This window comes from Daktulosphaira vitifoliae, unplaced genomic scaffold, assembly GCF_025091365.1.
Source record: "Daktulosphaira vitifoliae isolate Bord-2020 unplaced genomic scaffold, ASM2509136v1 Scaffold_1, whole genome shotgun sequence".
NCBI lineage: Eukaryota > Metazoa > Arthropoda > Insecta > Hemiptera > Phylloxeridae > Daktulosphaira > Daktulosphaira vitifoliae.
The window spans coordinates 56,176,362-56,190,941 of NW_026099572.1; the positions used below are offsets into that span (position 1 = coordinate 56,176,362).

Consider the following 14,580-nt stretch of genomic DNA (forward strand, 5'->3'; position numbering starts at 1 on the left):
ATTAATTCAATTATTAATTAAATTGTTAAACTTAATTATATATTCAACTTAATAAATTTTTATGTTGATTATAATCGCATGGCATGATGTTTTTTGTTAATAAATAAATGGAAGTAGCAATTTCACATGGGCAAAATTTTTAATAGTTGCAAGAGAATAAATTCAAACGTTGATATTTTATTTCATACAGATTAAATTTTATATGCATAAAAATTCTGTTAACCGATATCAAATTTATTCCACTTGAACTTTCATAAAAAAATCTCTATAATTTGTAAATTAATGTAATAAATAAACAAACAAATACAAAAGGTTTTTCTTCAAAATATCTTTAAAATATATATATATTTTTTGATAATTTTCTGTAATAAATTCTTAAAATATTGTATTCTTTGACCAATAATACAATTAAAATAAATAAGTATTGTTTATACTAAATTTATTTATAATTGGCTTATACGTTTTTTTAATGAATTTTTACAATTAAGTTTCCTTGACAATTAGATGTAAATGTTGATTTTATCGACATTTCAGTTCACTTCGTTTTTTCCCGTGAAAAATAAACTATCGTCTTGTGTAATTATTAAGATTTATTTAATTAGTTATTGATATGGCAAGTGAAAAAAATATTTTTGNATTATTATATGGAAAGTGAAAAAAATATTTTTGGTCAAACAAATGAATCAAACTTACATAAGGTCATACGCAGAGTTGAAAAAATATGGAATCGTCGTTTCATGCATTCCAATTGTGTTTTAAATAATACAAATAAAGGACAAATATCAAAAAAGTCAACTAAAGATGGAAGAATTATCTGTAAACACTATTAAGATTAATAATTAAACTAACTATTTCGAATAGAGAAAAAGTTTTTTAATATAAAATATAAGAAAAATTAATAATAAGTTCTCTTATTCATATATAACAATAATTCAGTCGCTTTACTTTAATTTAACTATTTTAATATTAAAAACCTTTTTCGAAATTGATTATTTAATTAATAATTATTAAAATTATATTCAATTTGCAGCAATTATTAATAAAAATATTTATCCTATAAAAAATTCCATTATTCCAAAAAAACGCACGTATCGAAAAACGAATAAAAATGATAAAATTATTCCAGAAAAATTGGTAACTATAATTATATTAATATATTTATTCGATTTAGCTATGTTATTGGGGTTTGTCTGATTCAAAAATATAAAATAAACTATCAACCCCCTTAATATAAATGCGGTAACATAATGTTTAATATTATTCTGCTATTTTTTCTATTAGATTTTTATGGGAAATTCAATTTTTATCGAAGATAATAATATAATATTAAGTATAGTTTATTTGTTTATTTAAATATTTCTTTGGTTACCTAGAATATGATGCAGCAAAGAGAATTCGGAACACTTTTTCAGAATGAAAAATCTAAAAAATCTAAAAATGAAATTTTAAATTCAAAAGAAAAAAAAAATATAGCTATTTCAAAAGACAATCCGCTATTAATATCAGCTGATTTGTTAGAAAAGGTATATTTTATTATGCTTTATTTCAATAAAAAGATTTTAGGGTATACCCTAAACCATTTTTTGGACTTAAAGCAGATTTCTTAAATAAATTTATCATATAATTAAATATATTTTTATGATCCGTTAAGAGTTTTCATAAGAAAAATTTGGAACGCAAAAAATCCGAAATAAAAAAACAACTTTTTGAGATATCTTCTAATACTACTGCTCGACCAAATTTAAAAAGAAATTCATCCGAAGAAGATGAAAAAGTCATAAAAAGTATACAACTTTTAAAATATAATTCATTTTTAAAAAATATGAAGTTTTGATTTTTGAAACAAATATGTAATATTTTTAAACATAAATTATTTTAGAGCCAAAAGTTAGTTCTAATCCTTTGACCTTAAATACGCCGAATGACGTAAATTTACTTGCTCTGTCCACTATTGAAGTAATAAAAGTACCAGAGAAAGAAAAAGGTAATTAGTTATTTAATCTATTTATTTTATGTAAAATTAAATAAAAAAAGATTATTTATTAAACATAATTAATTATAATAATACGAGTTAAATTAATATAACTTCTGCAGAGGCGTGTCATTAAGGGGGTCCATGGACGTTTTAAACAAAAGTAATTATACGTGTTTAATTTCATATTCCAAAACCTTAAATAAACCTAAATAATAGTAAACTGTTCAACAAAGTCTTTTATTAATTTTATGAAAAATGTTTAAATATGGTTACACTTGCAGAAGTAATGCAAGATCAGAACACAAAATCTCTTGATCAGTATAATGCACCTTCATTTAAATCGCCCACATCTTGGTATACTTCAGACACAATTAATGAGTACATTAAAATGATAGTAAAACGGTCAGAAGGTGAAGTTTATGCAGTTGTCACTGATTTTATTGTAGCGTATCTTCGAGGAGGTTATCCAGCTGTAAGAAGATGGATAAAAAAAGATATTCACACAATAAAATTACTTTTTGTGCCCATGAATGTATATGGGAGTCATTGGATATTGACAGTGGTTAATATACCTGAAAAGACTGTGACATCATATGATAGTCTTAAGTCGTATAAGGGTCCTTATCCAATGGTATTAAAAAATTTCTTAATTGAATGGGAGATGGACAAAAAAGGAAAAGCTTCTACATGGACATTACAAATAGGCGAGACATCTCGCCAAACCAATGGACATGATTGTGGGCCATTTACTGTGGTTATGATAAAAAATCAAAAAATATATATTTTGATAATTCTCTGTAATAAATTCTTAAAATATTGTATTCTTTGACCAATAATACAATTAAAATAAATAAGTATTGTTTATACTAAATTCTCTGTAAATTCTTAAAATATTGTATTCTTTGACCAATAATACAATTAAAATAAATAAGTATTGTTTATACTAAATTTATTTATAATTGGCTTATACATTTTTTTAATGAATTTTTACAATTAAGTTTCCTTGACAATTAGATGTAAATGTTGATTTTATCGACATTTCAGTTCACTTCGTTTTTTCCCGTGAAAAATAAACTATCGTCTTGTGTAATTATTAAGATTTATTTAATTAGTTATTGATATGGCAAGTGAAAAAAATATTTTTGGTCAAACAAATGAATCAAACTTACATAAGGTCATACGCAGAGTTGAAGAAATATGGAATCGTCGTTTCATGCATTCCAATTGTGTTTTAAATAATACAAATAAAGGACAAATATCAAAAAAGTCAACTAAAGATGGAAGAATTATCTGTAAACACTATTAAGATTAATAATTAAACTAACTATTTCGAATAGAGAAAAAGTTTTTTAATATAAAATATAAGAAAAATTAATAATAAGTTCTCTTATTCATATATAACAATAATTCAGTCGCTTTACTTTAATTTAACTATTTTAATATTAAAAACCTTTTTCGAAATTGATTATTTAATTAATAATTATTAAAATTATATTCAATTTGCAGCAATTATTAATAAAAATATTTATCCTATAAAAAATTCCATTATTCCAAAAAAACGCACGTATCGAAAAACGAATAAAAATGATAAAATTATTCCAGAAAAATTGGTAACTATAATTATATTAATATATTTATTCGATTTAGCTATGTTATTGGGGTTTGTCTGATTCAAAAATATAAAATAAACTATCAACCCCCTTAATATAAATGCGGTAACATAATGTTTAATATTATTCTGCTATTTTTTCTATTAGATTTTTATGGGAAATTCAATTTATATCGAAGATAATAATATAATATTAAGTATAGTTTATTTGTTTATTTAAATATCTCTTTGGTTACCTAGAATATGATGCAGCAAAGAGAATTCGGAACACTTTTTCAGAATGAAAAATCTGAAAAATATAAAAATGAAATTTTAAATTCAACAGAAAAAAAAAATATAGCAATTTCAAAAGACAATCCGCTATTAATATCAGCTGATTTGTTAGAAAAGGTATATTTTATTATGCTTTATTTCAATAAAAAGATTTTAGGGTATACCCTAAACCATTTTTTGGACTTAAAGCAAATTTCTTAAATAAATTTATCATATAATTAAATATATTTTTATGATCCGTTAAGAGTTTTCATAAGAAAAATTTGGAACGCAAAAAATCCGAAATAAAAAAACAACTTTTTGAGATATCTTCTAATACTACTGCTCGACCAAATTTAAAAAGAAATTCATCCGAAGAAGATGAAAAAGTCATAAAAAGTATACAACTTTTAAAATATAATTCATTTTTAAAAAATATGAAGTTTTGATTTTTGAAACAAATATGTAATATTTTTAAACATAAATTATTTTAGAGCCAAAAGTTAGTTCTAATCCTTTGACCTTAAATACGCCGAATGACGTAAATTTACTTGCTCTGTCCACTATTGAAGTAATAAAAGTACCAGAGAAAGAAAAAGGTAATTAGTTATTTAATCTATTTATTTTATGTAAAATTAAATAAAAAAAGATTATTTATTAAACATAATTAATTATAATAATACGAGTTAAATTAATATAACTTCTGCAGAGGCGTGTCATTAAGGGGGTCCATGGACGTTTTAAACAAAAGTAATTATACGTGTTTAATTTCATATTCCAAAACCTTAAATAAACCTAAATAATAGTAAACTGTTCAACAAAGTCTTTTATTAATTTTATGAAAAATGTTTAAATATGGTTACACTTGCAGAAGTAATGCAAGATCAGAACACAAAATCTCTTGATCAGTATAATGCACCTTCATTTAAATCGCCCACATCATGGTATACTTCAGACACAATTAATGAGTACATTAAAATGATAGTAAAACGGTCAGAAGGTGAAGTTTATGCAGTTGTCACTGATTTTATTGTAGCGTATCTTCGAGGAGGTTATCCAGCTGTAAGAAGATGGATAAAAAAAGATATTCACACAATAAAATTACTTTTTGTGCCCATGAATGTATATGAGAGTCATTGGATATTGACAGTGGTTAATATACCTGAAAAGACTGTGACATCATATGATAGTCTTAAGTCGTATGAGGGTCCCTATCCAATGGTATTAAAAAATTTCTTAATTGAATGGGAGATGGACAAAAAAGGAAAAGCTTCTACATGGACATTACAAATAGGCGAGACATCTCGCCAAACCAATGGACATGATTGTGGGCCATTTACTGTTGAGCTGGCAGAAAAAATGTCTCGAGGAGATACAACACCAATAAATGCAAATTTTATGCCTTTTATAAGATTAAGACACAAAAATGAAATTATTGCTGGCGAGCTATTCAATTAATATTTTTATGAATGAAATTTTATTTTTGTATTTTATATCAATTTTCTTAATATTCACTATAAATTGAAATTTTTATTTGTATACCACCAAACATTTTTTTACTTTTTCTATGTTTAATTGTTGTTTTTTTTATTTTATTTTAATCTTATTTTTCTTTGTAACATTATTTCAAATTTAATATTAATTTATCTTAACTGAAATAATTTAATGTTCTTGTTATGTGAATATACAAATATTATAATATACAGTTATGGATACAATTAAGTTAAAAATTCAGCCAATAATAAATTTTTAAATTAACAAGCGTATCTACTATCTTAACAACTTAATTTTAATTTTACTAAATGACGATTCATAAAGAATTTCATAACTTTTGTTTATTTTTTAAATACTATTTTAATTATAAAAAAATCTTTTCTGTATTTTTTAAGAATGCGGTATATTAAATAGGGGTAACTAAACTTATTTGTTTATAATTCTCTAAACTGATAAACTATAAAATAAATTTAAAAATGAACTACAAGTTCAGAATATTTCCGTTGTTATTATATTTTTGCTACGGGTATTTTTGNGTTATTATATTTTTGTTACGGGTATTTTTGTTATCTAAATGACCCAATGAAATCCAAATCATTTCTAGAAATCTCTGATAAAATGTAGATAAATACGTGTCGTCGAATCCTATCAAATTATCTTCAATTTTGTTATTTATTTAAAATACCATTTATTTTATAGTAAATAAATATAGTATATTATAAAAAAAGTTAATACCAATATATTAGGCATTTTTTTTAAGTCGGGGGTGTCCAGACATGGAGGACACCCCCCCAAAATACGCCACTGGTCACAACGTCTTGCAAACTAAGTCTAACGTTCAAAATCATTCACAAGGGGCGTATACCCGCCGTGCTTAATAGCCGGTGGTACCCGAAGGAGTTCATCGTGTTCTATAATTATAGAAGTGTAGGTGTAACAATGTTTTAAATATATTTGATTTTTTTTTCTCTTTGTTCCTTTAATTTGTAGACAAGGTCTTTTGACCGTTCGTTTTTTTTGCCTTGTATTAACTTATTATTTATTATTTTTAAATTAAAGCTAATGTAATATACTTTATAATGGTAAAAAAAATTTCGGACTTTATTTTATCTTCATGGTGAAAACAGACATTAAACTTAATAAAAAAAATACGATTTTTGTAAAAAAATTCTTTTTTATATTTTTAACTTTATAATGCTATAACTTCTCGAAAGATTTATGGATCAATATAATTCTTTTTTTTGTAGATGCATGATGTCTTTACCTATCATTTGGTATATTTTTTTTATAAATCTGACTTTTTACCTGCCTACAGGGGGGGATTCAAAATGACAACTTTTTCACAAAAAATTGACTTTTTCAACTTAAATTTTGAAAGTGTTCCGGAAAGTCTGACACTTTTATATATATATTAAATTAAAGCTAATGTAATCTACTTTATTATGTAAAAAAAAAATTTCGGACTTTATTTTGTCTTCACGGTGAAAATGGCTACCAAATGCTATTATTGTGTGAAAATTCTCAATTTTATTTTTTACATTTTTAACTTTATAATGCTATAACTTATTGAAAAGTGTATTGATCAATATATTTTTTTATGGGAAATACTATTTTTAATATTCCTTTTTTCATTCGACATACTTTATCTTAATCAGGATATTAATAAGGAACTAGCAGTTTATGAAGCTTTTGGAATAATCCAACAATTTTTTAAAATTAAACACTATCTAAAGATTTGCATCGAAGCGTTTTTTTTTTTGATAGTGATTTTAATCACTGTCAGATATCATTATACTTGATCCAACTATGCCACGTCACCACTGTGCCGCGACCCCCCTGTGCTGGGGGTTTTTTTTTTAATTCTACTTTTTTAATTCGACCCTCAATTTGTGTTTTTCAGTGCGCCATGAAAAGTTACAAATTTTATCCGTTATGGCCAATTAATTCGATTTCTTTTTATGTTATTTGTAATCTTTCATAGTAGGATTTCGGATTTTTAATTTATTGTTCTTTCAGTTTCGGTTAATAACGATTTAAAATGGATTAAAATCAATTTTAAAGTAATAAAAGTTTTATTTTTATTTTTAGTTAATTGGGTTTCAAAAGTGAGTTAAGAAACGAAACGCTATATTGATTAAAAAATATTTATTGACCTTTATTGCTTTAAAGCGAAGTTGAAAAGGTCTTGTATTTACCATGCGAGTTTTATATTGTGTATGAAAAATTGTAAATTTACAAAACAAAAAATTTATGTATCTGAAAAGCCAAACAATTGTTTTTCAAATTCTGTATATATTTAGTGAGTAATTTAGTGGTATATCATAAATCGATCATTCTGTATAGATAATTTTTTTTTATTAATACATTCAACATTAATTTAAATTAAAAACAAGTTTTTTTTTTAATTAAATGAAATATTGTAAAGTAAGTTTATATATTTCAATGAACATATATTTCTTTTACAAGATTAATAAAATTTTTTCTATACTTCATTATAGATTATTAGAGTCTGAAAATCACATACAAAACAAATATTAAAATGTTATAAATAATAGTGATGGCCAACAATATAAATTAACACAGATATTATTTTGTTTTTGATGAAGTTGATGTTATTTTTAATACGATACGTTATTCAAAAATATGAAGTTTATTGTATTTAAATTGGAAAAAAAGCTTGAGCCTTTTTGAACTTTAAAGTTCTAACTATCAATTGCTTACATTTTAAACATCTAGAAAATGCATTAATAAATATTTATATAAAAAAATTTAATTTATAAATTTTTTTTATAAAAAAAAATTATACACCACTTTTTATTAATTTTAAGCTAATAGAATGATATTATATTAGTTAAAATCGAAGGCAACAATAACCTTTTTTAAGGGACCATAAGTTATGAATGTGTTGTTTTTTTTTGCTATGGCAATTGACAGATATGATAATAACAATTGTTAATAAACACTTGTTTATATGGCGATATGAAGAAATAATGGCTACTATAGAGTTAACAAAAAATTATCATACTTTATGAACTTTAATTTGTTGTACATGAATAGTTGTCAGATACTCCAAAACTTTTTTAAAAATAAAGCTTAAATTTATTTTTTACATGCGTCTCTTTAAACCCATCCTTCTCGTAGACTTTTCATTGGATATTAATAAAAAGAATATTAAAAGAGAGGTTATATCCTTTAATACTGCCGTTATAAATTTCATTAGAATTACTGTTTTAAAAAGCAGACAAAGTTCTTTGAAAACGTCATTTTTTACAGAAGTATAATATTAAAAAAATTTTATAATTGAGCGTGTTAAATACTAACTACACGACTCTTACTATATTAATAACAAATAAAAATGACGCTACATAACACTTTATTAAAATAAACAGAAAGAAAAAAACCAACGAATATGCGATGACCTCCAAGAACGCGTGTCGCCGAACAAATACTCAAATAAGCAACATAGATAACAGAATATAATCAATTCACAGATTTAATAAGCATTTTTTTTTTATTTTTGGCACTGTAAATTCAATTAAATTAAAATTTTGTTTTCTTGGCGTATTTATCATTAAAATCGGTCCGGAAACTGAATCATTTTCAGCTTTGCATTGAAGTTAGCAGAAAATTGATCAAAAATCACTAAACTTGAACAAACAACCACAGAAGAACGGTTCATAAAATTGAAACAATTATAAGAAAAAAATTGTTTGAAAATTTTTATCTATCATATCATCAAAATAAAAATAAGAGTTTATATTTTTTTAATTCTGAAGGGATAAAAAAAAAGTATTCAATAACATACTACAGTAGAGTTTTTAAAATCAAACAATTTTTTCTTTATGAAAATTTAAAATTTTCAATAGTATCCAAGAAAATAAGTATCTTATCCTTATGAAATCACTATGTATAGATATGGAAATTTTTTTACAAGACATTAATAGATAATCTCCCCAAATTATGATAATTTTAATATTATGATTTATAAATGTCGATATCGGTATCGAATTTTTATCCCAATATATATTTCTTATCCAAATATCGATATTCTTAATCAAAACTATCTAATAGAAATTTTTAGGAAAACTATTTTAGAACTCATTAAATTTTCCTTAAACGAAACATTTATAAAATTATTTTTTCTTAAATATTCTTAAAATATAGCGTATACGCAACATTTTATTGTAAAAAAACTAAAAAGGTATTTCTGTTTTTATTTAATAAATTTGTTATATAAGTATATACTAAATAAAAAAAGTTTATTTATACGTACTTCTTGACTCTATGATCATGAATTCTTCTTGGCAAATTAGACATTTTTCTGCATTATTCGTTATTGCATAATCAATGCAGGATGGACATAAATAGTGATCACAGGATTCAAAGAAATTCATGGATGGATACTGTAGACAATTTTGACAGAGTTCTGATTGACAAAATAAAAATGTGTGTTATTTGAAATAAATATTGGTAAGTAAATTTTTGTAATAGCATTTTTTTTTCTAAGAATAATTTTTATTTAAAGTAAATTTTAATAATTAAAGTTCAATATTTTTAAAACTTAACTTATTGTTCTATGTATTTTTTTTTTTATAGAAATTAAAGGTAAAATCATTTATTTAAATCGGGGTTATTTTAGTTAAACATGCAGTGATTAAAACACTAAAAATTTCAAATTTACATTGGAACATTTTAAACTATTTAAATATGTTTTAACTAAAGCTTTTTAACAACCCTAATTTAAATGAATTGTTAATTATAGAACATTAAGAATTGGTACAATTTAGGAAGTATATTACTTCCATGATTCCAAAAATTCTACAATGCAAATTTAAATAAAAAAGTGATTAGTTTTACATCCTTCTATTTCCCGAAAGTAACATGCTACAGAGAGGTAGACATGTTAGGGAGTCAAAGATAGTTCTTGGCTAAGCCAATGATGGAAGGGGCGGGTATTATGTCCGGCTTGCACTGGAGACGACACACCAACAATGAGAAAAATCTCGTTGGCACCCTGTGGAACGAACCCAGGACCCCATACGCCGAAACACACATTTCTACCCACTAGGCCAGGTAAGGCCCCTTGTACAAAATAAATTCAAAACCTTTAAAAATTAAACATCTTTTATATTGAAATCGTTTTTCTTTTTAATTTATTATGTATACATACTTAAATTTATAATATTATCAATTTCGAGGCTACAAAAAGGACATTTCATACCAAGGCGTTTTATATCTTCAACACATGAATTACACGCGCTGTGATTGCAAGGTATAAACGAACTAACTGTGCATTCGCTTAAACATATTTGACAAATGACTACAAAAAAAAAAAAGAAAATATATAAATATAAAATTTTCTTTACGACAAAATAAGATTACTTGGATAATGTAAAAATAATTGACTTAAATTACTTAATAATACAATGTTTATTTTATCTAATCATATTCTATTAATTTACTTATTATTCATTAAAGTTAACGAATAACTATTTTACCCAATAATATATATATTTTATACTATTATCCACCACAATAAAACTTCATAAATAATAGTCAGGTGACCTAATTAAGGTTTCTTCCTGAACAAACATAAGAAAATTTTCAGCTACGCGTTCCAAACGAAAAAAAAATCTAATGTAATTATTTTTATTTTAGTGAAATGTTCCAACTGTAATAACATCACTAGCCAGGAGTCGAGTGAATACACTACATGCCCCTGTCAAAATTTTTAGTAGATGATTGCTGAGCTCTTTTAAAATAACTAATAATGTAGTTTTAATTGTGTTTGAATATAGTGTAATAATTAAAAAAATTTATCACATTGAATATTTTATTTCAAAATTTCTCCTATTGCATTAAAATATTTGCAAAAAAAGTTCTGCTTTACTTTGAATAAAGGTTATTGCATGACTGTTTTTTAATGTTTTAGGCGGCCTACCTAGCTCAATCGATGCGTTGGTATTAGTCTACGAATCCGATGCGCTGGCTATATTGGGTTCCCACCCTTTCTGACACAAGACATAATAAATATAATATCTAACAGTGTATTTAAATTTGTTAGAAAGTTATTTAAAGTAATTTCTTATAACTGAGTTATTTTATTTTTATAAATACTTAGGTTATTCAATGAATAATTTATTATAGCGGATTTTCAAACACTCAAACAGAAGTTAACAAAACTTTCAGTTCGCAGATTATACTATTGGCCATTTCTTAATAAACCTTTATCCAATTTGTGTGAGATAAATTAAATCAATTATTTATAATATATGTGATAATATACTTACATGGTAGCGTACTAGATACTCCTGTGAGTTCCATTATGTCTGCTGTAAATTGTTTGTCATATATACAGAATAAGTTACGAAGATATGTCAAATCGAATAACTTTTGATTCAATAATCATCTCACTATTAGTTTTTTTTAGTGATGGTAGGTCAATTCGTACTGGGGGGGGGTATGTGCACTCTATCTGCACTAAATACCCACTCTGTATATTAAAATACGTATACTTCAATATGTACTTGTTTTTAAGTTATTGTCGACCCATTAAAAATGTTTGTAAAAAAAAAGCTAACAAAAATGCTATTTCGAAATGTTTTTTTTAATGATTACAGTGAAATGATTATGGGATTAAAAGTTGTTAGATTTTTTACATAAAAATGTTTACATAGTTACTCACGCTGTATAAAACAGAGTAAATATTAATCTAGTTTTTCAACATCTCAATTGTTTTTTTTTTTTAATTAATATTAAAGTTATCATAAAATAAACTCACATTCGCTATTTCCCGAGTTATTATTTAATATTTCTACTACAATTCCTGTAATATTATTAATAGTATTAAAAATTTCAACTAGGTATCATAGAGAAGGCTACCGCCATTCCAAACACACCTCAGTAAACTGTTAAAGGATATTTTAAACTAATTTATCTTTACAGTTCAATAAGGAGGACTATTAATGATGTCTTTATATATCTACTTATCTTTATTGTTCTAAACCACCAGACTCAACGAACCCTGATAAGAATCCTTTTAATACAACACGTATAATACTCAAAAATCTCTTTATTTCAATTATTACAACATTTTCACATATTTATACATATCAAATTGATGATTTGATTAAATAGTTAACACAAAAATTTAATGAAAAGCCATAGATAATATTTTTCTACATATTAGTATGTAGTATAATATCCTGAAAATCAGTAAATAAATTTTTGACTTACTTTGTGGATTTCTTCGTAAATCTTCTTTCGGATTTATATATACTGGATCTGAAAATCAATGTATTATAAAATAATAAAATAAATAAAATTTTGCTTGTCGTCACCCTCTAAAAAAAAAATCTTAATAACTAAAGAATAATGTATTGAATCTCTACAGAGTTCCCAATCCCTATACATGTATTGCATTCGTAATACACATATATATATATATATGTGTATATATACATTTGGTATATTCATACAGCTTTTGGAAGTTTACATTAACATCATAGTAGTAAATGAAAATGTTTTAGGGTGATATTTTTCTTATAAAATGCAGTCGACAAATAGCGTTATAGTATGATGATACCTTTAATATTAAAAATATGCTTACGTAAGCGTTTAGTAAAGGATGATAAATTTCTGAGAAAATGAAAGCTATAGTTCTCATAAAAATTTTTATCATAAATTCATTTTGGCGCTTCATTTAGCAACAACCCTCCACTACTAATCATTCGGTTGATGAAAGGAATGAAGTGGGGGAGCGGGCAGCTTGCCTATTTTTACCTTACTAAGATGTTTTAATTTTTTTTTCCTCAATTGATGTTATATAAATATAAAAATATTTTTAATTAATGCATATATGTATAATATAAAATTAGTATTTAATATTATTAAAATAAATACTTTAGATTCGATAACGCAATGAATAATAATTAAATCATAACCATATTATTATAACTTACCAAAACCTTCAAAATATTCAATTATTCTTTTGCAATCTTTTGCAGGACATGGAGCGTGTTTATTTATTCTTTTAAACTTATTAGTACAAGTTTGACAAAAACTGTGAGTACAAGGCATTGCTGTCACACTTGTTTTTTCGGTCAGGCAATATGGACAATCTTCTTCATCGTCTAAAAAAAATAATTGTTTACATATATAACACGTAAAATTAAATCAATACAACAAATATCTTAAATTTAATTAATATTTTCTACTAAAAACTCACTCAATCCAGTAGTTTTACCTAGAAATATACAAATATATTTTAATTAAGTTTTTTTGATTTTGTAGAATATTTAGTTCAGATAATCAATTTTATAACTAATTTTTTTTATTTCAAAAAACTTACTTAATCCATCATATTTTATAGTTTTTTGTCTACACAAAGGACACGGTTTATCATCTCCATGCAATATATGAGAACATTTATTGCAAAAACTATGTCTACACGGAACAAATGTAACACTTGATATATCATTCATACAAACTGAACAGACTGTGCCATCATCTGCAATATTAAAAAATTACTTATAAACATTTAAATATTTTTGAATGACTATTATTTTTGATTTTATTAAATCTATGAATGTTTTTTTGCCTTATCTGAACCAAAAAAACTTTAGATCTACTGTAACAAAATTGTAAGTTGAAAAATTTCAAATTTGTTTATAAATGCTATTTTTTAGTAAATTATTAATACATGTAAAATTTTACAATCAAACAAATATAGTGATGCCATATTTTTAATTAATCTATATTTACTTTAAACGATTACTAGCAAATAGATTTAAAAATCAAAGTCCCTGAATTTCTGTAATTGAATTAAATAGGAAAAGTCAACGATGAGATTTTTATTTAATTCTTTAAAAATAATATACATCAGAACACTTCGAAGAAACACGCATTTTGTTGAAGTAACTAGTTATTCTTTTATATATTTAGTGTAAATTTTATGTTTTCAAATTTAATTAAATCTTCACACCCTTTCACAGATGGCATTTTTTTTTTTTTTTTTTTTAGAGTCTGTATTTGCGCAAAATACATTCAACAAAAAGCAGGCGTTGTACACCAGAATAAAAAATTATCATCTTAACGCAGCTTAAAAGATCAGATTTACCGTGTTAAAATAATTGTGCTATTCAGAATAGATGTATCTCAAACACGGCGCATTATTGCTGATTTTGTCATTATTGAGATGTGTTCAAACGCAAATTGAATTCATACAGAAACTATAAGGTTGTGATTTTAA

General features: G+C 24.5%; 2 protein-coding genes across 6 annotated transcripts in view; one reads left to right on the forward strand and one right to left on the reverse strand.

Moving 5' to 3' along the window:
* LOC126901518 (uncharacterized) overlaps positions 1 to 10,648 on the reverse strand; it is an 18,679-nt gene extending 8,031 nt beyond the window's left edge. Inside the window, exons 1-2 of the mRNA XM_050678007.1 lie at positions 10,501 to 10,648; positions 9,604 to 9,756 (exon numbers count right to left, since the gene is read on the reverse strand). Of these exons, the coding sequence (XP_050533964.1) occupies positions 9,604 to 9,647 (44 nt within the window). The 5' untranslated portion in view covers positions 9,648 to 9,756; positions 10,501 to 10,648. The remainder of the gene's footprint in view (positions 1 to 9,603; positions 9,757 to 10,500) is intronic.
* LOC126901583 (sentrin-specific protease 1-like) lies at positions 704 to 5,427 on the forward strand. 5 transcript variants are annotated; one of them, XM_050678158.1, is made up of 6 exons: positions 704 to 816; positions 1,031 to 1,134; positions 3,825 to 3,974; positions 4,103 to 4,235; positions 4,331 to 4,435; positions 4,708 to 5,427. In XM_050678158.1, exons 1-6 carry the CDS (start codon positions 738 to 740, stop codon positions 5,292 to 5,294), a joined length of 1,158 nt encoding a protein of 385 aa, XP_050534115.1. In that variant the 5' UTR covers positions 704 to 737; the 3' UTR covers positions 5,295 to 5,427. The 5 variants fall into 5 exon arrangements, with proteins under 5 accessions (XP_050534115.1, XP_050534126.1, XP_050534141.1 ...); XM_050678169.1 differs by lacking the exon at positions 1,031 to 1,134 and adding an exon at positions 3,482 to 3,585; XM_050678148.1 differs by lacking the exons at positions 704 to 816; positions 1,031 to 1,134 and adding exons at positions 3,096 to 3,267; positions 3,482 to 3,585 and having other exon boundaries at positions 4,708 to 5,390.
* Positions 10,649 to 14,580: the final 3,932 nt, after the last annotated feature.

Bases quoted from the DNA above. Each gene is read 5' to 3' on its own strand.
- LOC126901583 (XM_050678148.1), top strand. From the start codon at position 3,096: ATGGCAAGTGAAAAAAATATTTTTGGTCAAACAAATGAATCAAACTTA. The intron at 3,975-4,102 runs GTATATTTTATT...TGATCCGTTAAG, and splicing joins CAGCTGATTTGTTAGAAAAG to AGTTTTCATAAGAAAAATTT. The intron at 4,236-4,330 runs GTATACAACTTT...AAATTATTTTAG, and splicing joins AGATGAAAAAGTCATAAAAA to AGCCAAAAGTTAGTTCTAAT.